A 27,188-nucleotide genomic window follows, 5' to 3' on the forward strand; every position below is an offset into this window, starting at 1 on the left:
CTATTGGTCCCAGGAATAAATGTGATCCACTGAAGAATACACTTATACTCTATAAGCTGTCAAAATCAGAGGATATGATCCGTCTGAAAATACGCCAACCATCGAAAATTATTAAAGAATATTAAGTATCATGCATATAGGTAGTTCAATGACATTGGCACGCCGTTTCCATAGCGCCAACTGCAGCTCATTGACTTGCTGCAGTGTCTCTATTGCTGTCTCTGCAAACAAGTCAAAAACCATCCTGCGTGAGGCCACGATCACTTCAATCAATCACACGTCGATGGCGGCACTTTCATGTTCCAGGTTTAGCTTGCTCACCTACGGGTACACGGTCTATTCTATGAAATTTTCTGAAACTCGGTTGCCACCAATTGGAAAATATATCATCTAGTAGGAGAGTAACACTGACATTGGGTACCATTTCCAAGTCCACCTGGAGTACCCGGACGAGCTTCAAATCACACACACTCCGATGTTCCCTAAAGCTTTATTGTTGCAGACCTAGCTTTCGAGTAACAATGCAATGGTAGGTACAGTGCAATGTATAAACTTCGCACGGTCGAATATATTTGTACCAAAATACGTTAGTCCCCGCTGCACACCAAGATAAGGATTTTTACTTATGCAATCACGACTGATTTCCTACGTGCTGGTGCAGATACCAAAACAGAATTTGAGATTAACTCAGTATTCGTGGAAATGACTTGCAATTCTTTTCGCAGAAATGCTCTACTAGGAGGCTTCACCGCTCGTTCGTCCACCAGTGACGAAATGGTAGTGCGGTGGTTGTCAGGTTTGAGATTGTGAATGCATCAACTCACCAAACAAGTTCATTAGCACGACGTTGTCCACTTTTTTGCCCCAAGTGGCGTACAGGTACCGGATCATTTGGTTTCCTACTCATTCTAACGCAGGCGGTTGGGGTGGAAAATCCGTTTTTACTTGACTGAATTGCACTTACAGATCTCACGTCGGTCGTGTATGTAATTTAATGGCTCAACGCTGCTATGACCAAGGGAAACTGCTTCATGCATTAATGAGACTGATTTGCAATCCGACACCAACTCTCATGGATCAACAATTCGTGCGCGCTTTGATGTCCAAATAATCATTCCACAAGTGTACACAAGCAAAGCGTTCAATGAAAAATTTTGATTTGCTTGCGTTAAAAAGTCAAATATTTCGTTCTTCATGAATTAATAGGCGTCGACGATCGCTAACAGATGGGAAACCGGCATCCAAAACTTAGATCCCTCAACAAGTATGGAATTTTCATTGGGTCACGTGTATAGCAACGCCACAACATCTTCTGTATTTTGAGAGGCACGGACTTGCACCACAGCGTTGAGTCGTTGATTCTATACATGGTGGATTTAATGGGTGCGCAACTGAACGACAAAGACGGATTATTATGTGGAAATCCAGGTAACTAAAAGCTATCTCACCGTTCGACGTGCAAAAAATGCAGATGAAATTCGTACACCAATGAAGTAGAATTCATCTACTGATCCACCGCGATAAAATTCTTAGTTAAAATATACGAACACGTCCGCGTAACAGTTATTTGGCAAAAATCAAAACAATCATACACGACACAAACTAAAGACATAATCAGTGTAGTTTTGAGTGAATCTGGTGCCAGTAGCCCAGAATGCACAATGTCTTGAGACATAAATATTACCTGAGAAAGCAGTTATACTACTGGAAGCTCTTATGGATGAGTGTTGTCGTAGATACTATTTGTAGACTCTCGGCAGCTTGTGTTTTGCTATACTCAAGACTCTCTGGACTATCTCAGATAGGCAAATCGGAATTGTTATCGGAGATATATTGATAGCAACTGGTGTAACTGGTGGTGTTGGCAAATTAATTTCGTTACGATTACAATCGATTATGTTTATGTTTCGATATTCTTGCTGCCGCAAAAGCTGTTTCAATTCTATTGATAAACTGTACTCGCTGGTCATTGATAAGATAAAACAATCAACTCGGTCGAGCTCAAATTGCGTTCACCTAAATGAATATCTTCTATCGATTCCGCGAACAATTACGAAACCATGGGACAGAAATAAATCAAATAATTGTATGGCATGCCGTAAAAATCGAGTAAACGGTCGAGGAAGGCAACAACTAAACTTCGGACCGCGTCTTTGTCGTTCAGGAACGTTTATCAAGGCACATGGGTGTTTGCCGTGGAGTAAAGTCATGTGACATGAAAGGAGTCTACCATATATACTACTTCCCCTCTAGGATGCATGATTATTTTTATGGACTTCAGTATATAATTAGGTATTGTTGGATTTTATTTAGTTCTCTATTATGTTGACTGCCTCAAACCCTAACGCAAGTATAACCCTACGTACGTAGCACGCTGCATATCATAAACTCTTTAAAACTAAATTCAAATGAAAGACGTTTAAAATTGTATGCGGCATCTTCACATAATTGTCTTTGTATCTCCAAGAATATTGCGTTTAACAAACTTACAGTATCAAAAGCATTGCTTATCTGAACAAATGGCATATAAATACATACTAAAGAATGAAATAATTTGCAATATTTTTTAGATACTACGAAAACCAAAACGTACCCGGCGAATTTGTCCTCTATAAACACAAAACCTTCCAGCAGGAGGTAAGTTCATAGAAATATATGACTGTACTCTTTGATGATACGAATCACAAATGAATTCTATATATAAACAGTTTAAAGAGCGACCGTGTATATCAATTTTGCTATGACTATTGTTATAAGGGAGGCAAATAAACATATATATTCATCACCCGGTCTCCGAACGAAATGCAGTATATGCAAAAACACAATTCGAAGACATAGATCTTGATATTACATAGAGTATGCCCATTTCTTAGAACAAACAGTTTGTTCTCCAGTGAGGATTTTAATTTCATGTGTTAATGCGCTTTCTCTGTGTGGTTGCCTTTCGGATTTTTTGTTTGTTTGGGGGGAGGGGGTAGGTTTTTGTTGCTAGCAAGCAAGTACAAAAGCGTGCGTGCCTATTTATCTAATACTGTATTGCGTTGTACTTACGTGCTATATATAATAAATATAAATACCAACCTTTTAATCCAAGCAAAGTAGTTTCATTTTGCGGAAATAAAATTCGAACCCACATGCAGGCACTGTAGAAGATACGTATATGCTATTTAATTGTTAAGAATATTTTCCCTGCCATATTGATTACAAAAGGAACATGAAAGAAGCTTAGATGATTAGCGTATTACTAAAGTTTGTCACATTCATATATTTTCAACTAGTATTTCCTTTGATGAAGATAAAGTTTTAAGACAAACACCATTATGGTTAAAGAGTTCAAATTTTGGATTATATCATATTTTAAATAGACTATATCGATTCCTACTTAAATGCATTGCCAGCCATGTAACGAAATCTGTCCGAGTAGTTAAAACGGTGAAGTTGCTATCGTGACATTTACCATTGCATTGCCAATTGCTTTACCATATGAGGAAGTATGTATAAAAACATTATAAATTCCAAAATTATTCTTCTTCCAAAACTTAGATAATACCTTTGAATAAATTAGCTTAGTAATGATATTTTAGGGAATATACTGATACTTAGAATAGCAAAAGGGCCTGAGGGCTCTGGGGTGTGTGTGCGAAATTTTGCAGACAAGCGGTCTTATGGATGAAAGATGTTATGCCGTTAAGCCCAAGTTATTTGAATTAATTTTCTAGAATAAACTATTCGAAAAGAAATATTTTAAAATATTTGAGGTAAACTAATACGTTTCCAATTACATTTGTAGATCTGATTCATATTTCTATTTTACAAAGTAAAAAAGGGCGCATGGTGCGTATTGCAATCAATCTTTTCAGGCCAAAGACGGAAATGTTCATTGTCTAGGTTGTTTCACTAGGCAGCAATGTCTCAAGTTAGAAGTCAATTTGGTTTACATGCATCCTAAAAGTCTTCATTATCCCTTCTTGCAAAACGTTAGACTCTTGGAAAGAGCTAAGTAAGAGAATACTAGAATACTTGCTCATGTAAAATATGACGTTTGTCATTTTTACTCTGTCGAAAATTCAAAACGAGATGAGGTTAGACAGAAATAACTTTATTGCTGTGATAAACGCAATGTTCAAGGTCTCAGGGTTTTTAGAGTATTGACTCCCCCTCCTTTCCCCAAATCGTATCTGCTGCGGTCTTTAATTTCCTCGCCATTAAGAGCATCCTGACTCCTATCATCAAGATATTCGTTGTTAGAGTCATCAAAAGAAACACATCATCCTCTTCATTAATATCAACTTCTCCTAGCAATAAAGCGATTGTTCACTTTTACCTGTTGTGTATATATGTGTGTGTTTGAGTGAATAGTTCCTCAACTTTCAAACTGTATAACTTTCTCCCTTTCTCCTAAACTCTCCAGTGATGAGGCAATCAAATCAAAGTATGTATGTATATATATATATATATATATATATATATATATATATATATATATATATATATATATATATATATATATACTGGGAAGATTACGCACAGTTTGTACATAATAGAACGGAACAATAATGATTCCGACGCTCGTATAACAAGACGATATCAGTAGTATTTTGCGTTTCTCTCTCTCTCTCTCTCTCTCTCTCTCTCTCGCTGTTATATCTAGAGTGTTGCCTGTCTTTAAAAACACACACATAGACACACATTCATATATATATATATATATATATATATATATATATATATATATATATATATATAACTTTCATCGGTAAAGTGCATTTTATTGCCTATATACTCTAATTATTGAACTACGTGATTTTTATTTTGTACTCATATGTTACCTATCAAATAATTGCCGTGAACAACCGCGTCTCAACAATCGAAGCAAAGGAAAAATGAAAACGTGAAGAACAAAAGAGTGATGTAGATGACGTTAACAATATTAAGAATAAAAATTGCATTATTATTATTATTATTATTATTATTATTATTATTATTATTATCATTATTATTATTATTATTATTATTATTATTATTATTATTATTATTATAACAACCATAACAGTGATAACTATAAAAATAGTTAAAGCAAATGCTAATGCTCTTAACACAGCTACCTTTGCAAATATTTCGATCATTAATTAGTCATAAAAATGGTATTAATATTTATCATCAACTCTAATCACAAATTTTACTTTTAGAATAGATATTCAATGCATGTACCTTACTTTTGATAATTCAAACAGCAACGATGACTTCTGATTCCTTTATCCCACATTCATTTGAGGGCATTTCCAGGTTATTCATTAATGAAGCTAGGGATAAGCATTAACGAAGGAAGATCAGACTGGGAATAATTGTCCAGACTTTTTGCAGTTAATGGCTTAGTGACATTACACTCCAGCGCACATTACTCAGATATATAAAAACGCAGAGGTACAAGGTTTAAAGAGTGTCATTAGTTAGTATGGGCAATTACGTGTGAAACGAAATGAGAAAACAATTATAACACAATTATTTAATAAAATCAAAAGTGCAAGGGCAAAATGTATTATGTTGGAATGACAAAAGACAAAAAGGGCTCTGGAAATCAATAATGGCATACAAACTAATCCCGATCATTATTCTTCAATATTTATTTCCTAGGTTGTTTAATCTATATGATATCACGCACCAGTTTGGATACGTTGAAGTTAATGAACAATCCTTAACAAATATATGTTGCATTCTTTCAGAAACAAAATATCAATACATGTTTTTACAGGTTCAGATGAAAACTTACCTATGTTACAAAAGCCCTTATTGGGTGCCGTATGATATCACATGTGCATGTGCAGTTTCCATCCGAGCAGGTGGTGAGTTATTTATCATCGATGTGTGCAAAAGTCCAAGTTTTATCAGGCATGCCTCCTGTAAGGAAAAGCTAATGGATGTCAGGAAAATACATGAATATAAATATGAGGTATTGTATGTGTATTCTTCTTGCAAAATAATCTTGTTTTACTTTATATGTGTATTGAAACATTTCTGATATATTTTCGGATTTTGATATAAGTCAAATGAACTTTTGAAGTCGAAACCAAGTCATATTGTTTAGTACAGGTATATAGGTTCGGTTGTGTAATCTGGAGAATATATCTGAATGAGTTCCAAATGTGAACTGGTAGAAAATAAAGCATATCGAGCCAAAATTGGTCTTGTATCGCAGTATTGATTCGTAACGCCTTTGCAAAAATTATTAAAAAAGAACAACATAGATTAGTAATTCCTTGGAAAGCGATACATGTGAGAGTAAGTATCCTGCATTAGTTTCTGCGTTTGCATTTGCATTTTTTGCTGTTAAAGCCACGTGTGACAAATAAGTAACTAGAATATGTTTCTAACCCTTGTGCTATTGTTTGTGTAGGAAAGATTTTATTTGATAAGAAAAAAGGTAAATATTGTTTTTTTATACATATTATTTGTCACGTCAAAATTTTAACTGACATGTGTTGCAAAAAGAACGCGTCATACAAAATGCGAAATTGAAACTCTGCAACAGGAATAAAAACATAATTCCTCGTTTCTTATTAAGTATTAATTAAAACTAATTACGCATTCTACATTATAGGTCCATATGCCTTTGGGAACGACGGTTGTTGTAAACATTGAGAACTGGCCCGGTCCCTTCTCAAGCCTAAATATAGATATTGCACCATCTGTTAAGGACGTTGGAAAAACAGAAGGATTATGTGGTCTATTAAACGATAACATTGTTGATGATTTTACCATGCCTTCGGGGAACTTCGCAGGGAATGAAGTCGAGTTTAGAGATTCGTGGACGTGGGTGTCTTGTATTATTTCCACTATTTGTTAATCAAAAAGCTAAATCATATACCCTCTTGGAGGTAATGTCAATACTGACGAACAGGATTACAATTAAAAATAAATTGCGTTTGCCTATTTTTCCTCAGGTGATATAAATTTTTATGTTATAATAAGTATTAAACTTATCACAGCTTTTTAATCAAACAAATATAGAGTATGAGTAGTGAAGGGGGACACTTTACCGACAATGGAAATTTAACATGGAGAAAAATCGTGGGACACTTTACCGACAAGGGGAATTAACATGGCGAAAAATCGTAGGGCACTTTACCGACAAGGGGAATTTAACATGGGGAATAGAGTTTGGGCTTGTTTAGGGACAAGGGGAATTTAACATGGGATTTTTTTTTTTTTAAATTTTAAAAAAATTTTTTTAAAAAAGGGGTAGGCAATTCAAAGGCTATCTCTTTTCGAGAAATATGGCTGGCCCTGAAAAGGGCCTTTGGTTTATGTTAATATGCCCTTAACATAGAGGGCATTTGCGACATCTTCTTTTCCTCAAACTTCGTCTTACAGCAGGGCCATACATCAGAGTCCTCTTGAGGCAACCTTGTCTCTCTATATAGACTCTTCTTATCCACAGACTGCTGTTGGTCCTGTAGACAACGGTCCACTTGGATCGGACATACATGAGCATGTCCGTCCTGAACATCATTGTTGACACAAGGGTTGAAGATTCAACGTCGGTCCACATGTTGAGGCTCCGAGAATAGGTGAATCAATGCAGTGAACTGCGCTTATTTATAGGGACAGAAAGGATTGAAACGGATTGAGTTCATTCACCAATCCGAACACGCGTTACAGAATTCAGTCAGCCCACATCCAATCCGAAGAGAGCAGTCTGTGACGTCACGTAGTCAATATAGATTCGCTAGCGCTTGTGTGCAGTCAATCTATGCGATAGTGATTCAACATGACGGAAACTCAGAAAACGATCCAGTGGGGTGCACCAGCAGGGGAGACCGCCCAAGGGAACCCGGACTTACTTTCAGAAGAGGTGAATTGGGATTTTGTGGATTTTCTCTCCTCGCAAGAATTTGTTCCGGAACCTTCGTTACCTTCTTCATTACCGCAAGTGGAGAATTTTAGACAGAGACAGAAAGAAGAATTGGAGAAATTTATACAACGACAAAAGGAAGCGGAACAGGCTTTTCTCCTACAGCAACAGCAACAAGAAGAAGAGGTAAGAAAAAAACAACAGCAAGAAGAAGTAGCAGCAAAGAAACAAGAGGGTGAAAATCAAACGGTCACGGTACTGTTGGACATTTTAGCTGAGTTAAGAAGTCTGAAACAAATGTATCAGACTTCTTTATCACGACCGAAGAGAATACGACCTTCCCGAGCCAAACATGTCAACCCTGTGACTAAGCCTACCGTACCACCCTTAGTGATTTCAACCCAATCATTATCATCATTACGCAGTCCAGAAGTAGGCCTTGGCCGTGGCAAAGGCTTAAGGCAGTTAAAATTGATTGCTTAAACTTACCCCTGCACCATAAAGAAAAAAAGGCCCTTTTCAGGGCCACCCACATTTCTCGAAAAGAAATACAATTTCAATTTGCCAATAACTCAAAAAAACTCACCCATTTTACCCTTATATTACGTGTCTGTGTATGAGTGCGTGAGTGTAGCTTCTTATTTTAAAATCAAAACTCAAAGACTCTTACCTTATATCATTCATTTATTCTTTTTTCCATTTTTTACAATCCAATTCACAATTCACAACACAACACTTTAATAAAAAGTTCATTGATCTCTTCTTTTCTCCTTGTTTAGTCTCTCTGTTTTTTGAATTTCTTCACCGTCACACTCTTTTCCTCTTCTTCTTCCTCCTCGCTTTCTTCCCTTCTTCTTTTTTTCTCCTGTTTCTTTTTCTTCACCTTTCTTCTTTCTTCCTCAGAAGAATCCCTCTCTTCCTCTGAAGAATCCCTCTCTTCTTCTGAAGAATTCCTCTTTTCTTCTGACTCCTCTTGTTTCTTTTTTGGGCAATCTGGAGACCAATGTCCTTTTTCTTTACAATAATAACAGGTATCTTGACTTTTGTCTTTTTTATCCCCTGTTTTTTTTCTTTTTTGACCGTCTGGACACTCTGAAGACCAATGCCCTTTCTTCTGACAGATATAGCAAGTATCTTGACTTTTATCTCTAAAGGAAGGAGAGTAGTCCGTAGGCTGGTCTGAAGAGAATTTTCTAATGACCCCTCGCAAAGCTCTGACGAAACGTTCCATCTGGTCAGTCTCTTCCATCGTTGTGCTCGGCTTGAGAGTGAAATGAATAGTGAAAGGACAAGACACACACCCTTTTATATACGCTGGTCTGCTATGACTATAAAGTAGTTTATGGTGTTTGAACTTGAGTCATTTGACTTTTTGCTTTCAAGATGAAACGATCCCATTCATTCGAGAAGAAAGAAGAAGAAGAAAGTAAGAGGCAGAAACGTGATCTATCGCCTCGTACCAGGGCTGAAATCTTGGCACAAATTCATGCCAGTGATTTTGAAGAGGACATGAGTGAACCAGAATCCGAACCCTCTAAACCAAGTTCACCACCCTTTGTCAACCCTGAAAAGTACTATTCCATTCGAGAGACGGAAAAGCGCTCCTCTAGAAAATTTAGAACCACGGCTTACAAATACACGGTGAAGTTTAAAGATTTCAAGGCTGAAGTGCCGTTAGAGAAAGCAGAAGTGTTCATCACTGAGGTGTGGGATTCTTTGCTCACTGCACTCAAGCGACAATGTCAACCCAAAGAAGACGATCGTTTGAGACTTTCCATACAACACGACGGTTTGAAATCCCCTGTTTGGATCGAGTTTAGCACCCCTGCAGAATTAACTGCTTCCAAAGTCATGGACAAGATTCAACACGTACAACAATCTAATGATCAGTTTGACATCACCGATGGTAAAGCCACACTGGACATGACCCACGTCTCTCCTCCTCAAGGGACAGGACGCAAAAAGATGTTATTGGTGGACGACCTTCGCAACACCAAAAAGAGTCTCGTCCGAATTAACAACTCTCATGACCAGATGTGTTTAGCCCGTGCCATCGTGGTGGGACGAACCTATGCCAACAAGAACGACACGGTAGAATGGAAAAGAACCTGGAAAACTATTCAACGATCCGATCGAGCCAAACAACAAAATGAAGCAGAACTCCTGTTACAACAAGCCGGACTGTCCAAAGACACACTCTGTGGCATTCCTGAGATGCAAAAATTGCAAGATACCCTAGCTCCACGCTACACCTTGAAAGTGCACCCTCAAGAAGTACGCGGACCTCTGTTGTTTCGAGGCCAAGACTTTAAGGACGGAAAATACATTCATCTTTATCATCACGATGAACATTTCGATACCATTACCAGTATCACCGGATTCCTGAAATACGGTTATTACTGTGAGAAATGTGACCATGGTTATAACAATCGAGAGCAACACAAGCATTGTGGATTGAAATGCACAGGATGTTTGGCCTCTTCACCCTGTCTGAGCGAAGAACCAGTGCCTTGTTCAACTTGTCTGCGCACGTTTGTCAGCCCTACCTGTTACCAACAACATCTGAAAACGCAAGGTTCACAGAAGAAATGCGCTTGTCAACTGCTGAGATTGTGCTCTACGTGTGAACAAGTCATACGTACCAATAATACCAAGGCACACGTATGTTCAGGAAAGAAAAAATGTCACATTTGTCACCACATCGTGGACTTGGAACACCAATGTTACGTGCAAAAATACCAACCCCCACCAGAGAAAGAGGACGGTCACAAGAAGAAAGGCAATTTCATCTTTTTCGATTTCGAATGCATGCAAGAAACCGGCATTCACATTCCTAATTTCTGCGTGGCTCATCGAGCGTGCGAGAAGTGCATTCAAGAACCTATCTTCAGTCATTGCCCTCACTGCAGCAAGATTCCTGGAGGGCGTGAAAAAATCTTTCGGGGACCGAACACGTTAGCCGATTTTGCCCAATGGGTCTTAGACCCCGTCGACAAGACATGGAGCAAAGAGGACATCGAACGTTACCGAGATTGTCATCGCCATGCCACGGTGATGGCTCACAATTTCTCCGGATACGATGGACAGTTTCTTCTCAGATACTATACGGAACAAGGCACCGAACGTCCTAAAGTCACTTTGAACGGAGCCAAAATCATTTTCATGCAAGTGGGACAAGTACAGTTTAAAGATTCGATGAGCTATTTGGCCATGCCTTTGAGTCGAATGCCTAAAACGTTTGGAATGACAGAAATGGCTAAAGGGTACTTTCCACACTTTTTCAATACGGAAGCCAACCAACATGCCGTTCTACCCCATTTACCAGAGGCTCACTATTACGACCCCGACAACATGCGTACCGAACAACGAGAAGCTTTCTACGCTTGGTACCAGATTCACGCCTCGGACCCTTTTGACTTTCAGGAAGAAATGCTAAAGTATTGTCGTTCCGACGTGGACATTTTACGGCGTTGCTGTGGAAAATTTCGAGAACTGTTCATGGAACACGGAGGGGTCGATCCTTTGAAAGAAGCTTGCACCATTGCCAAAGCGTGTTCCTTAGTGTATCGACAACGATTCATGCCTGAAAACACCGTGGCTGTCATCAGTCCTCAAACGACCCACTTTGTCAAACGTCAATACTCGGTCAAAGCCCTACGCTGGTTACATTACTTGTGCGACAAGGAAGACAAGTGGATTCAGCATGCCCGCAACGGAGGAGGCGAAAAGACCATCGGAACGTATTCGGTCGATGGCTGGGACTTAGAAAACCCCAAGATCGTGTACGAGTTTAACGGTTGCTTATTTCACGGATGTCCCGTCTGTTATCCTGACCGTGGCACTAAAAATCAGTTTTTGCAACGAACCATGGAAGACTTGTACCAGGACACTTGTCAGCGACGCCTAAAGTTAGAACAGCAAGGATACCAAGTGGTGGAAATGTGGGAACACGAGTACGATCACCGTATGAAAACCGATCCCGAGTTTAAACGCCTCGTGGAAAGTTACCAGTTCATGGACCCGCTGAACCCGAGGGATAGTTTGTACGGAGGAAGGACCAATGCCACCTGTTTGCTGTACCAAGCCGACGAAGAGAAAGGAGAAGAAATCAAATACTTGGACGTGTGTTCGCTGTATCCCTACGTGTGCAAATATTGTCGCTTTCCTGTAGGGCACCCGCAATTGCTGACGGAACACATCGACCTGAAAAACATTCGACAATACGAAGGCTTGATCAAGTGCAAAGTTTTGCCTCCCACGAACCTATACCATCCCGTCTTACCTCACCATTGTCAAGGCAAACTGATGTTTCCCTTGTGCCGTACTTGTGCCGAAACGTGCAACCAAGACCAACCTTGCCATCACAGCCAGGAAGAACGGGCCTTGACGGGAACTTGGGTCAGCGTAGAATTGTTCAAAGCTCTGGACATGGGATACCAACTGTTAGAAGTGTACGAAATTTGCCACTTTCCCAAGACACAACAGTACTGCAAGGGTGACCCCACGCAGAAAGGCATTTTCGCAGACTACGTGGATGCCTTTTTGAAACTGAAGCAAGAAGCCAGCGGCTATCCTTCCTGGTGTCACACTCCCGAAGACCAAATACAATTCAAAGAGAAATACTACGAACAAGAAGGCATCACTTTAGACCACATCGAGAAAAACGAAGGCAGGCGATCGTTTGCCAAAGTGATGTTAAATTGCTTGTGGGGTAAAATGGCACAACGACCGTGTTTACCCAAGACGGAATATTTGACAGAACCTTCCCGCTACTTCCAGATGATTCACGACAAAACCAAATACATGAAACACGTGGACGTCGTTCGAGAGAATTTGATCTTGGTCAATTACGAAGAAGATCTGGACTTTGTACAAGACGACCCTTTTGGAAATGTCATCATTGCGGCTTACGTGACAGCCCATGCTCGCTTAAAATTGTACGAAGCTTTAGAACTGTTAGAAGAACGCGTCCTGTACTTTGACACGGACAGTTGCATTTACATCCATCACCCGATTCAACATCACCCTGACATCGAAGGAGACTGGACAGACGAGCATCCCGACGACAAGATTCTAAGTTTCGTCAGTGGTGGTCCCAAAAATTACGGCTACGAATACCGTGACAAACAAGGAGAAGTGCACACGACGTGCAAAGTGAAAGGACTGACTCTGAATTATCGTACCAGTCGAGTGGTCAACTTTGGGGTATTGAAAGAAGCCTTGCAATCGGGAGAGGATGGAAACTTTAAAGTGACCACTCACCAACCGAACAAGATTGTACGTTTACCCACTCACCACATCGTCAGTCGACCTTTGGAAAAAGTTTATCAAATTGTATACCAGAAGCGAGTGCGACTTCCCAATCATTTCACCTTACCGTATGGACACGTTGGTATAAAACATTGGTTGTAAGAGGATAGCCACCCACCAGAAAGATGACTTCGCCACAGCAAGAATCGAGTGAGAAACCCGATGAGAACTCCAAGTTCAAACCCTACCATTTTCCAGTCTTCTTACCTGACTATTGTGATTGTGCCCGTCGATTGGACACGTTTCAGAAATGGCCTACGGATAGGGAAGGATTACCTTCTTCGCATGTTTTAGCTAGAACAGGATTTGTCTACTTGGGACCTGAGTCAGGATTGGGATACGAGGTACAGTGTTTCGCTTGCGGACTGAAGTTACGAATGGATCTATGTATCTATAAAGATTCAGCTATTCTGGAACATACTCGATGGTCTCCGCACTGCCCTTACCTTTCTATGGCCTTTCCACCCATTACACTACGGTACAATGTTGACGGTACCTTAGAGACGGTACCTTCCGAAACAAGACATTAAAAACGTAAAAAAGGAAAGATGTACAAGCTGGAGACTGCATTGAGACTAGTATAAAAAGGGGGCTATGGTCAAGATCGATAGTTCATTGTGACTACCAAGACCGAGCGAACAAGATGAATACTTTGAAAAAGACATCGTTTCAGTTTGGGGATTGTAAAAAAGTTGTATCTTCCTCTAGTGTGACTAATACTGGATGGATAAGACCCATGCATTGCGACGGAAAATGTCCGGAAGGAAACTGCGATTGTCCATGTGGTTACCATTGTAATTGCGTAACGGAGTTTGCAGACGAGTGCGATTGTGAGCCTTGCGATGGGACCGATGCTGTACGTTGTGACCTGAGCGATGCCGTAAAGCATCATGGGAACTTTGTTCTCACTGCCCCTGTCATGGAAAGTGATGCTGTGCGTGTCAAACCTGAGGGATGCGAAAGCGATGCCGCTCGTCCTCTTAGACATTTTACCGGGTTTAAAGGGGAATGTTCACCTTCACGTCTACCCCCCTACGGATGTCATCCAGCCCTGAGCAAACTCCTGTTCCTGTCACCCAACCCTTATCGAAACGAACCTGTGAAAAACGAATATTCGTTCCCTGTGCGTTTGTCGGAATACTGCGACTTTGAAAATCGTCTTCAATCGTTCAAAGGAAAATGGCCAAAGTATCTGGGAGGACCGACCCCCGAAGAATTAGCCAGAGCCGGATTTTTCTACTTGGGCGAAGGAGATAAAGTCAAGTGCTTCAGTTGCGGTGTGTCACTTCACCACTGGGAACCGCAAGATTCGGCCTACGTTGAACATGCTCGATGGTCACCGAATTGTCATTACTTACCTTTAGTGGGACCGAGACATTGAAGTAACTTTTTACCATAATAATCTGTTCATGGATACTTTACAAGAGAACATTCGTGCTTTGCCTGTGGAGTTGAGAGAACGCATTTATCGAGAACTAGTCAAAATACAAGTGAAACGTAAAGAACAATTGCATCCGTTACGTCACCGGTGTTTGAACCACTGGTACCTGAAGGCTATACAAGGATTGATTCAATTGAAAGTGTTCCATCGGACAGACATTGATCAACGATCCTCTGGTTTTAAAAAGGATTGGTTTGGTATGAACGATTGTAGTTACATCATTGTAAACGTACTGCATCGAATTCCAGAGGAAGGGTTAACGAATTACCAACATCTTGAACACAATGTCAACTTGGTGAAAGAGGAAACTTCTGAACGAATTGTAATGTGTAGATTAGTGACTCAACGATTTAAATTCGACACTGAAGTGAAACCATGTTTGTGCAAAGAGTACATTTCTTGTGTCAGACCAAAGAGGATTTAGTATGACCTATTCATGGATACTTTGCTAGAGAACATTCGTGCTTTGCCTGTGGAGTTGAGAGAACGCATTTACCGAGAGCTGGTGAAAATACAAGTGAAACGTAAAGAACAACTGCATCCGTTACGTCACCAGATTTTTAACCACTGGTACCTGAATGGTATAAGAGAACTGATTCGTCAGAAATTGTTTCAGTGGTCAGACCTTGTTCAATACTTCCAGGCCCCCGATGATTCACGTGTTGATCATTTTGGTTACTTCGAGATTCACCTAGAGCAACCCATTGAGGAAGACGAGGTAAAGGATTACCAACATTTGTTACGTGGAATCTACTTAGCGGAAGAGGAAACTTCTAAACGAACTCTGACGTTTCGGTTACAGTATGCAAGATTTACATTCCCAACTGGAGAACGAAGATCACTGGCTAGAAAGTACGTGTATTCTTTTCGAAACAAAGAGACTATAAAAACAGGCTGCTATGCCACGACTTATGTCGTATGTAATCCAACAGATTCCGTGGAAGGAACTCAATGACCATATTCAAACCGTGGATCATTACCATCAATTATTACAAGAATTGTATCCATTCAATTTGGGACGACAAGTGGTGTGTGTCTTAGTGACTTGTTTCCTGGGATTTCGTTTACCAGCCGATTCTTTGTGGACTCTTTACGATCAGTACTTACCACCTCCATGGCCTTAAATGGTCACGAAAAACTCCTTTTGCTCAAAGCCTTGCGTTTTCATCTGGATACTTCTCGACCTCAACAGGAAAAAAAGATTCGTCAACTTTTAGCGACCCAAGACGTGTATGACGATGTGTGTGTAGCTTGTGACTTACACCCCCATTGGACAGATGTTCGTGATTGGAAAAAGGGGGGTTTTGAGGCTTGGGCCCAAGAAGTGGCCCAGTATGCACGAGAGTTGTTCAAGGAAAAAAGTTACTTTTCAACCTGTGTTAGTGACGGTGCCAGAAGAACCCGTCACCGAGAACAACCACTCGCTTCAGGACAGGACTGTCGTGGACAGGCCTGAAAGGTCATTCCGGGAGGACACTTGCGTGACAATACCTCATGTAGAGACTGTAAGAACATTACACACTGTCCCTAGGACATCTTCGTTACCCAAAACATGTTGTACAGACACTTCTTTATATTCCACTTTGATTGTTTTGATGTGTTTTTTATTCCTGTACATCACTATTTGGGTTGTATGTATTTTTGTCTTTCGTGTTCATATTTGAAACATTCAATAAACGTGTTCTGAAAAAAGTATATAAACTCTTGTCTTGTTTGTTTTTTCGTGTCACAAGTGACATTTCTCACACCATGGCTACCTCTGCTGTCTCTGCTCCCTCTTCCTCTACTGTCAAAGTCATCGACGAACACTTAGATCGTGCCAGTTGGGAGGCTTTGTATCTTCGCCATCCCTTTAACATGCTCATTGCTGGACCTAGCGGTTCAGGCAAAACCGAATTCGTCAAACGTTTGATCGAACATAAACATCATTTGATCGATCGACCCCCTCAACGGATCGTGTGGTGTTACAAAGAGTGGCAATCGGCGTACAGCCTCTTGCGAGAAAGTCAAGGCGATTCCATCGTGTTTGTGGAAGGCATTCCTAAAGAAGACGACGGCATCGTCTCTGACTCCCGTCTAACCCATTTGGTCATTTTCGACGACATGTTAGGAGAAGACGAAGAAGAAATTAAATTGTGGTTCACGCGCAAAGGGCATCACCGTAATGCCAGTGTCGTTTACATCACCCAAAATTTGTTTCAACAAAGTAAAGCCCATCGCACCATCAGTCTCAATGCGCATTACGTGGTCTTGTTTAAAAGCCCTCGAGATAAATCGCAAGTGCAAGTCTTAGCCAAACAGTTAGGAACGCCTTGGCTGACTCAGGCGTACGACGATGCCACTCAAACGCCACACGCCTATTTACTCGTCGATTTGAAACCTACAACCCCCGAGGATTTGCGATTTCGTACCCACTTGTTTCACCACTGGTGCCAAGACGGAGGGCCTGTCCTGTACACGTCTCCGTCCTCGACTTCATTTCACTCCCCATGAAAAAAAATCTATAAAAAACTCAGACCCTTTTTCGTCTGTCTCACACAGTGTGAACATGACGTCCCTTCAGTCGCATCTTCCCGTCAAATTGATTCGTGCCTTGTATGGCATCAGTCGAGAAAAAGATCCACAAACACGAGCTCGTGTCTTAGAAGCTAGTCTCAAAGAAGTCTTACGATGGTTCACGGTGACGGCACGTCAAATACTCCAAGGAATCATTCAGATTCCTCATCAAACCCAACGCTTTTTCGATCGAAACAAAGTTGCTTTGGTCCAACTGGCCGATCCCCGCATCGACACTCAAACCAAAAAACAAATCATTTTGAAACCTGGAGGGAGCGGTACTTTAGGAGGGGTCATCATTCGCTCACTCTTAAGATGGGATCCTAATGCCCCCAAAGTTATCCCCAAGACAAAAGTCCAACGAAGCCCCAAGAAGAAAAAGAAAAAGACCAGGTCCCCAAGAAGAATAACTTCTCCAGTGGCAGGACCCTCCTCTTACCAGACACCACCACCATCACCCCGGAAAAAGAAAAGAAGCCCTCATAAAAAGAAACAGAGAAAAAGTCCCCAGAAAAAGAAAAGTCCACAGAAGAAGAAAACTAGTCGCAAGAGAGGCACTTCGGCCAGGACGCAACCTTACACTCGCAAGCCACGACCTGCCACAGCGTCTCCGGCAGCCTCACGTTTGTCCACTTCTCCGTTGATGTCACCAGGAACTGAAGAGTACTTGGAGACGTTGATCACACCAAGAACTTCTCCGTTGATGACCCCCAAAAGAACTTCCCCAGTGGCAGGACCTTCCAATTTAGCGGCAGTGGCTGCTGCTCACAAAGTACCTTCTCCCAAAATCAAAGTCCAAGAAAGATCGGGCATGTTACAAAGTTTACTGGATTTGTCCAAACAAGAACTGGCTCGATTTAGTCCGTTACGTACCCCTGCACGACGTGTCATGCCTGTCCTCAAACTGATAAAACGTAAAGACAATCAGTGGCGACGCGTTCCAGTATAAAAAGACCTGTGACCAAGTCGGGGGTATCAGTGAACTTGTAAAAGATGTCACCTCCAGGAAGCCACAAAAGAAAGAGACAAAGGCAGACGCGTCATCCGACAAAGCGCTTAGCCAAGCATCGACGTTACCCTAAAAAAAGACACAGTCATTCCAAGAAAAAGAGGCGCCAACAAAGGGGAGGATTCCTTGGCGATTTTCGGAAAAACATTGTCACCTTTATGACAAAGCGATAGTCCCAAAAAAAAGATAAAAGGGTGTGCGTTAAGTCATCGACGTTAGTGTCTGTTCGGTGAATGTCCCGGAACCCACAAGCAAAAAATGTCACCCTCCAGAAAACCCCAAGGAAAAAAAAGGAAAGGACTGCCACCACGTTTAGCCAAACATGGGGACATGTTATCTGTCCTGTCCAAAGCTTCTCCACCCCTACGAAAAAAACTCATTCAAACGGCCTCCAAAGAGGTCATCGATACCGTGTGCGAATGTTGTTTGAACGTTTTGAAAGGTACGATCCCTTTGTCCAAACACCAGAAACAATGCTTAGGCAAACATCGTCACGTTCTTCGGAAAATGGTTCAAAAGAATTTTCCCATTCGTCAAAAAAAGAAGATGTTGGTCCAACGTGGAGGCATTTTACCTCTCTTGTTAGGCCCCATACTAAAAGGAGTCTTGGGAACCATGTTGGGAGGACTGATGAGAGCAAGATAAAAAGGCCTTCGGAAGTCCCAAGATCTCAGAATTCACCCCTGACAACCCCATGGAAGGACGAAAACTAGCTTTAGTGCCTTACAAACGATGGATGGAATACCATCGGTGGCAAGAACAACGCACCCCGCATTTACCTCCCAATCCCAATTTGAGCGAGATGTCCCAGTTACAACACGAATTGCAATCCTTGATGGATCGCCAAGATTTGTCCGAAACAGAAAAATCGCAAAAGTACGGTCAACTCTTGCAACGACTACAACTTTTTCACCAGAAAGCTTTAGACGAAACAGCTCTACCCACTCTGAAAGATTTTAAGACCTTGATGAAAAGTCCAGCACCATCACCAGTACCAGTACCAGTACCACCAGTACCCGTGACCAAGACAGAAAAAGGAAAAGAAGAAGAAGAAGAAGGGTTTCAAACTCCACCAGAAAAAGTACGCAAGTTAACAACACCACCTACCTCCAGAATTGGATGGATTAAAAAGATGATGGCCACCCCTTCTTCCTCACAAGAGAAAAAGAAAGTGAAGACAGAAGTGAAGACAGAAGTGAAACAAGAACCGATATCCCCTGCTCAGACATCCTCCTCCTCTTCGACACCTATTGCTGGCCGCACACGCAAAGCCTTGCAATCCAAGAAAATACCCCAAGAGAAAAAGAGTAGCCTCTTCCAAGAGTGGGTGCCTTATTAAGACACCAATCAACACAAAAAATGGAAAAAGTCTTAGCCAGCATTTACTACGATCCCTCGCATCCTGCAGGTTACGCAGGAGTTCAAAAATTGTATCGTGCTGCCAAAACGCGACTGAAAAGTCTCCGTTTACCTCAAGTGCAACGATGGTTACAAGAACAAGCTACCTACACTTTACACAAACCCATTCGACGCAAGTTTGCCAGAAGTCGCACCCGAGTGGAAGGCATCGATCATCAATGGCAAGCCGATTTAGCCGATGTCTCTCATTTGGCCAGCTACAATCGTGGTTACAAATATTTGTTTTGTGTCATCGACGTCTTTTCCAAATTTGCCTGGGTCGTGCCCTTGACTTCTAAATCGAGCAGCGACTTAGTGCGAGCCCTGCAACGGGTGTTGAAACAAAGCGGCCGTCGCCCTCTTCGATGGCAAACGGACAAAGGCACCGAATTTCTGAACCAAGCTTTCCAAAAAGAATTAAAGAAACGTGACATTCATTTTTTTACCACCGAAAATCCCGAAACCAAAGCCAGAATCGTGGAACGTTTTCAACGCACTTTGAAAGAACGCATGTGGAAATATTTTACGCATCACCACACTCTGAAGTACATCGACATCTTACCGCACCTGGTGCAAGCGTACAACCAATCTTACCATCGAAGCATCGGACGTGCCCCGCAAGACGTGACTCCCGACAACGAAGTGCTGGTGTTTGAGCGCCTGTTTGGTACGTCCCCGACGAGGGCTGTCCCCAAGAAAAGTGGAGAGTTGGCCGTAGGAGATTGGGTACGCATTGGCAAAACCAAACGCACTTTCGACAAAGGTTACTTACCTAACTGGACGACCGAATTGTTTCGCGTCACTGGACGAGTGCATGGCCGTCATCCTGCCGTCTATAAATTGGAAGACATGAACGGAGAAGTACTCAAAGGAACGTTTTATTTGCCCGAGTTACAACGTGTCACCAAAAAAGAAGACGACGTGTACGACATCGAAAGCATTCTCGAACGCAGAACCAGTAAAGTGGGCAAACGACGTGTCAAAGAAGTCAAAGTACGTTGGAAAGGATATCCACCCAGTTTCGATTCTTGGATCGACGCTTCGCAAGTCATCGACTATAAAAAGAAGAAGTGACCATCATGCCCTTTCACACAACAGACGCAGCTACGTCGACCAGTCCTTCTTCACCTAGTTCTTCTGTGCAAGATTTACAAAAACAACCCTTGTGGGTGTGGTGTGGAGAACGTGTGCCTAAAACGCAAATCGTCTTTTTCTGCCAAATCTTCGTGGTGTATTGTGTCATCGGGGCAGCCATCGCCAATTTGAGTTTGCAACAAGGAGACAAACAATTGTGGACCATTTTATTGAGCAGTTGCATCGGTTACCTGCTTCCCAATCCCTCCCTGAAATTCTCCTCGAACGGGAACGTTGTGTCCAGTGCCAGTGCCAGTCACCACTCCAACAACAACAACCACAACCAGAACCCCATTTTGGGCGGAGACACGCCTCTGACATCCACTAACCCCTCGGACAGCCACAGAACTCTGGAATTATGAGTCACCAAAACCAATTTTACTTAACCTTACCCAGTGACAGTTCCATGGAGGTGTTTCCCAACAACACGTTGTGCTGTTACACGGCCAAATTACCTCAAGCCATCCCCTTAGATCACGAAGCCCATTGGGAAGTGGCTTTAGTCGAAATGATTCACCCGACCCAAGTCCTCAATGTCCTTCCCAATCAAAATACTTTTACGGTGGAAGTTTATGACGAGCCATTGCAACAATGGATGGATACCCATAGCAAATATAAGCATAAAATCCCTAACATAAAAAATCCAAAGTGGACCGACTATCACTTGTTCATTCCCCCAGGTTATTATTTTAGTGGCCAACATTTGGTCAACACCATAGCCACCAGGTTTAATGGTGTGTTTGGGAAAGCTTTTGACATTGTCAAGAACAAAAATGTCACCCTAGAATACCACAAAACAGCTCGTCGCTTCCTGATGAAATTTCCTGAGGGGGATAAAATCATGGGTTTCTATTTCTGTGATGAATTGTTTGACATGTTGGGCGGTAACATGAAGATGAGGAAGAAAATAGAACAAGAAAAAAAGGAATTATCAGTCATTTACAACAACGAGTCTTTTGGCCAGTATTTTCATACCCCAGTAGAACTGAACCAAGGACTGAATTTGATGTTTGTGTATTCCGATGTGGTGGAATACAACGTGGTGGGACACACCTCCGTACCGTTACTGCGTGTCATTCCTTTCAAAGTGGATTCTGCCGCAAACGCTGACGAGGAAGGTGGAAACACTTACCACGTCCACCGCGAATTTGTCCATCCTCACTATTTGCCCGTCAGCAAGTCGTATTTGGACACGGTCAACATTACTATAAAAGGAGATTTGGGACAAAATATTCCATTCACCAAAGGAAAAGTCACGGTGAAACTCCATTTTCGAAAACGGTTCTCTCACGACTCGTAAGCAAGTCATGTATCCAGTGTACCAAGGGGTGGCTCGACAGCGAGGACACGGTTTAGGAGACATGTTAAAATCGGCCTTTCGTTCGGTGGCCCCAGTGTTGAAACCGATGGTGACACGCGGATTGCACGCCTTGAAAGATGCGGCACTGACACAAGGCAAAGAATTTCTCCAAAATGTCATCATCGACAAACAAAACCCTAAAGAAGCCTTCATGAGGGCAGGCAAAAATGTCTTGCTGCAAACGGGCAAAGACATTTTGGGTCGACGAGACACACCTATAAATGCCCTGCACGCTACCGAGTCAGGCATTCAGCAAGGACAAGGCAGAAAGAGACGACGAAGAAGAAAACACCCTTTCACCAGACTTCAAGCGAGAAAGGCCAAGAAAAGAAAAACCGTTCGAGACTTAGACGTTTTCTATTATTGAGGAAGAACAAAAAATGATGCACCGAGAGTCTTGTGCTTGTTCCAAGACGGAACTGGATATGTTTGCCATGCCCCCCACCATGATGACGATGCAAGAATCCCAGTGGGTGGAATTTCATCCCGTCTCCTCATTGACGGAATCAGCTCCCATCGAGTTCGAAATCAAAGGACAACCCGAAGATTACATCGATCTGAATAGCAGTTACCTGTATTTGAAAGTCAAAGTGATCAAAACTGACAACACCAATCCTGGAGCCAATGATAGGGTAGCGCCCGTCAACAATTTCATACATTCCTTGTTCAGCGAAGTGGACTTGTACTTGAATAACAAACTGGTCAGTAGCAGCATGGATACTTACCCGTATCGCGCCTACCTGGAAAATCTCTTGACGTACGGAAAAGAAGCCAAGAACACTCATCTGGATGCTTGCGTGGTATGGAAACCTGACACGGCCGGTGCAAACACGTTTACCGACACAGCCCTGACAGAAGATGACAATCTTCACAATGTGGGGTTTAACACACGTAGAACTAAAATTCTGCAAGGGCGAAGTTTAGAACTGATGGATCGTTTGCATTTGGACATGTGGTTACAAGAAAAGTATTTGCTGAACGGAGTGGATATCCGTCTGAGACTGAATCGTAGCAGTGCCGCTTTCCATTTGATGGCCCATAACAATGAATACAAAACTGTTATCCAAGAAGCCAAGCTCTACGTGCGTCGCGTAGAAGTGTTACCTAAAGTGGGAAACGATATCAGTCAAACGTTAAGCAGAACAACCGCCAAGTATCCCATGCGACGCGTAGAAGTAAAAACCTTCACCATTCCTGCTGGACAGCGATCCATGATCGAAGATCATCTGTTCCAAGGACAGTTACCCAAGCGTTTGATTGTTGGTATCGTCAAGAATACAGCCTTCAACGGAGTCCACAACGAAAATCCTTTTGAGTTTAAGCATTACAATGTGTCCAAGATCGAAGTCAGTCGCGATGGCAAGACCTTGTGTACCCGACCTTTCGAGCCTAACTTTGCCCAGAAGAATTACTTGAGATCGTACTTGTCCCTGTACGAAGCCACTGGCCAGTTAGGAACCAACACCAGTCACGGCATTGAGTACGACGATTATGACGGAGGCTATGCTTTGTGGGCTTTCGATTTCACTCCAGACCAAGGCAGCGACGAGGGACATTTCCACCCTATAAAATCTGGCCAGATTCGTGTGGAAATTCAGTTTGCGAGTCCACTGGAAGCAGGGAACACAGTGAACGTCATCCTGTATGCCGAATTTGATAATACGATAGAAATCAACAGTTTAAGAGAAGTCATCCTAGATTACTAGAAGCCATGGAAGACTGTTATCCCTCTTTACCTAGTGGAGAAACTTTGGAGATGGAATGTAAGGAGACCGTGGAAAAAGAAGAAGAAGTGATCATGATGAAATCGAGATGGCCAGAACAAGAAGCCCATTTAGTCTCCTGTTTTGCCAAACACTTGGTCGACAAAATGACGGAATTGATCAAGAAAAATTGTTATGGATGTCAAAACGATCATCCCAGTCAAATTCAACACGATAAATGCCTGATGTTAAGTCAAGAAGAAAAATTGGACGAGTATCTGGACGAAGCTTGGAGTCTCATCTCGAACAAAGACGTGTTGCACCAGTGGTATAAAGACTTGCGTGAACATTCTTGTCCACCATTAACCACTCAAGAGATCCATCGTATCGAAGCTCTCCTGAATCAGAGTGAGGAAACAGAACGAATAACCGTTTATTCGTCAGACATTTTCAAGCAAAAAGTCAGGATCGAATTGACGACGTATTATTACCTGTGAAGAAGAAAACAAACACAAATCAATGGATACCTGGGAACTTTATTACCTTTTGAACCACAGTTCTTATACGGCTTCTTGGAATCCTGTCGTCTGTGCTAAAGATGAACTCCCTCATCGCAAACCTAAAGACCATCTAGCTTACGTGATCAACACGGACGACAGTCATCTCCCAGGAACCCACTGGGTAGCCGTCTACTTTCCTCAAGAAGGATGTGTGGAATATTTCGATTCGTACGGATTGCCCCCTTTGGAAGACGATATCATCGACTTTATGAGAAGAAATGCTCAAACCACCCGATTCAATAACGTGAAATTACAAGGCACAGATTCCTTGGTGTGTGGACAGTACTGTGTGTATTTTCTGCATCATCGCAGCCTGGGCTATTCCTTAGAACATTTAGTGACTCATTTCGATCCTCGTTCTTCTGCTAGAAATGATGTGAAAGTAGATCGATGGTTTTGTGACCATTATGCTTATCTTTTGTCTCAAGCTAGGAAACGTAGTGTCCATCAATGGCCTAATGATTTCCAACAGTGGAAATCACAATTTCATTCACAACGTTGTCAGCCCTGTTCAAAATAGTTAGTAATTGAAGAAAAAAATGTTTGTCATTTAAAAAAAATTGTTTGATGTTATAATGTTGGATTATTGTTAAAAATGTTGTTGTTAGTTAGTGTTAAGTGATTTTTGAATAAAAAATGTTGTGTTTTGAAAAAAAATGCCTTTGTGGTTTGTTTAGCTATAAGAATGTTGGATTGATGCTCTTTCATTTCTTACTATCCCTCTCATGAACGTTGCGGCTCGAAAACCATGTGGGATGTTTTCCTTCACGTCCGCGCTTTGACTTTAAGAACCGGGGTTGTTTCCAGTCTAACCATCCATTGTCGACTCATCCTCCTACGAAGATGTGCTCCAAACTAGCTAAGCTCAACGAAGCCTACGTGAATTTGCATAGGGTCAGACACAGTCTGATACCGAAGCCAGAAGAAATAGAGAATGTGAGAATGTTAAAAATCACTGAAGACCTGATAGAAGAGCTCTTCAGAGAAGAAATGAACAGGGAGAAAGAAGAATGGACAGAGAAGCACAGACTTCAGAGACAGCAGCAACAGCAGCAACAGCAGCAACAACAGCAACAGCAGCAGCAACCTGAAGCTGACAGAGGCTTTGTCGATTGTCGTATCGACACCAAAGAATTCTTCTTCTCTTTCCGAAGAAGCAGACCTATTGCCAGAAAGTCTATCCTCAGAGGACATCGCATTCTTAGAAACTAAAAAAGAATGCCATAGCAAAACAAAAAAACAGCCCTTTTCAGGGCTACCCAATACTCTAGAAAAGAAATAACTATTAATTTGCCAGTGTGTAGGTAGAGTAGTGTGAAAATAAACACAAACTCTTTCTTAAAAAATGTGAGGGTATGAGTTTGTGTGTTTGTGTGTTTGAAAGTGATAAAATAGGTTGGAGTGGATAGTAGATTAAAATGATGTTAGTTTTTTGGCTGTTAGAGGTATATATTTTAGGTTAGATTGGATTGCTTTGCGTATGTGGATAGTCAATTGAAGTGATTTATAAAAAAATTTTAAAATAGTAATGGGTAGCATAAAAAAGTCAGCGAGTGTTTCTTTTAGGTCCGCGCGTTGTTGTTGATTTTGGTCATGATCCAGGTAAGATCAATTTCATGTTATTAGGGGGATGTTTTCCATCACGTCCGCGCTTTCACTATAAATTGAAACTCGCTGGGCAGTCTAGCTACCCTTGTTGATTGATCAACAGTAAAAAATGAGCAACAGACTGACTAAATTGATGGAACTTCAGATGCATCTGGAGTATGCCAGATACCTACTGAACGAGCTGACTGCGGAGGCCCTTGTGGAAGAAGTGAGAATAGAACAGGAGGAGGAGGAGAGAAAAATGAAAGAAGAGAATGAAAGAAAGAGAGAGATCAGGTGTCACCTTTTGATGAACCCTGTGTGCAAGGTGATACCTGAGGCAAGGACATCTTGCCAGCCTGTAGCTGAACCACAATCACAACGAAGACAAAGACAAAGAAGACAGAGGGAAGAAGAAGAAGTGTTCACTATTCCGCAAACGGAGGAGTGGGATAGTGAAGCCACTCACCCACCGTCTGCTCTTCAAACAAGTCATGTGAATTGGACTAATGATTGGAGTAGACGTTGTGTCTGTGGTGCCAGACCCGGAAGGTGCCACCATTAACCAGGGTCTCTGAAGTTAAAAAAAACCAGCCCTTTTCAGGGCTACCCAATACTCAAGAAAAGAAATAACCATCAATTTGCCAATGTGTGTAGGTAGAGTAGTGTGAATATAAACACTAACTCTTTCTTAAAAATGTGAGGGTATGTGTTGGTGTGATTGTGTTAGTAAGAGCTGAGGTATGTTTGTGTGAATAGTAGATTATGGGTTTCTTAGCGTATGTGAAGAGTATAGTTAGGGTTTTATTATATGAAAAAAGTAGGGGGATGTTTTCCTTCACGTACGCGCGTTATTGGGTCATGATCTAGGTAAGATCCATTTTATGTTTTTAGGGGGATGTTTTCCATCACGTCCGCGCTTTCACTATAAAACTAACAGTGTTGGTCATTGGAGCCCATTCTACGGAATAACGGAAAGAAAATGGTAGCTGTATCTGACCTGTTCAACAACTTGAGACACTGTTATTACTGGATAGTAGATGGAGTATATGTTGTAGAAAGAGTAGAAAAGGAATGGAAATATCCAGTTACAAGGGATTTTGTGACCAGACAAGTGAGGAGTCTGAAACTAGCTATGGATCTCCTTGAAGGTATGTTACAAGAAGAAGTGAAGAAATTAAGAGGATTAATTAACCCTCCCTATGTAAGAGTAGGTAGCTTGAAGGAAGCTCTAGATAATACAACATTAGTAAGATGCTTCCTACAAGATATCTTAGT

General features: G+C 41.7%; 1 protein-coding gene across 1 annotated transcript in view; it reads left to right on the forward strand.

Annotated features, from left to right (window-relative positions):
• Positions 1-27,188, forward strand: part of LOC149800386 (von Willebrand factor D and EGF domain-containing protein-like) — a 121,664-nt gene that overhangs the window by 85,672 nt on the left and 8,804 nt on the right. The window contains exons 11-13 of the mRNA XM_089958411.1: positions 2,571-2,637; positions 5,753-5,950; positions 6,599-6,810. Of these exons, the coding sequence (XP_089814537.1) occupies positions 2,571-2,637; positions 5,753-5,950; positions 6,599-6,810 (477 nt within the window). The remainder of the gene's footprint in view (positions 1-2,570; positions 2,638-5,752; positions 5,951-6,598; positions 6,811-27,188) is intronic.

Source organism: Sinohyriopsis cumingii, chromosome 5 (assembly GCF_028554795.1).
Source record: "Sinohyriopsis cumingii isolate HCF-2022 chromosome 5, ASM2855479v2, whole genome shotgun sequence".
In the NCBI taxonomy this organism is placed as follows: Eukaryota; Metazoa; Mollusca; class Bivalvia; order Unionida; family Unionidae; genus Sinohyriopsis; species Sinohyriopsis cumingii.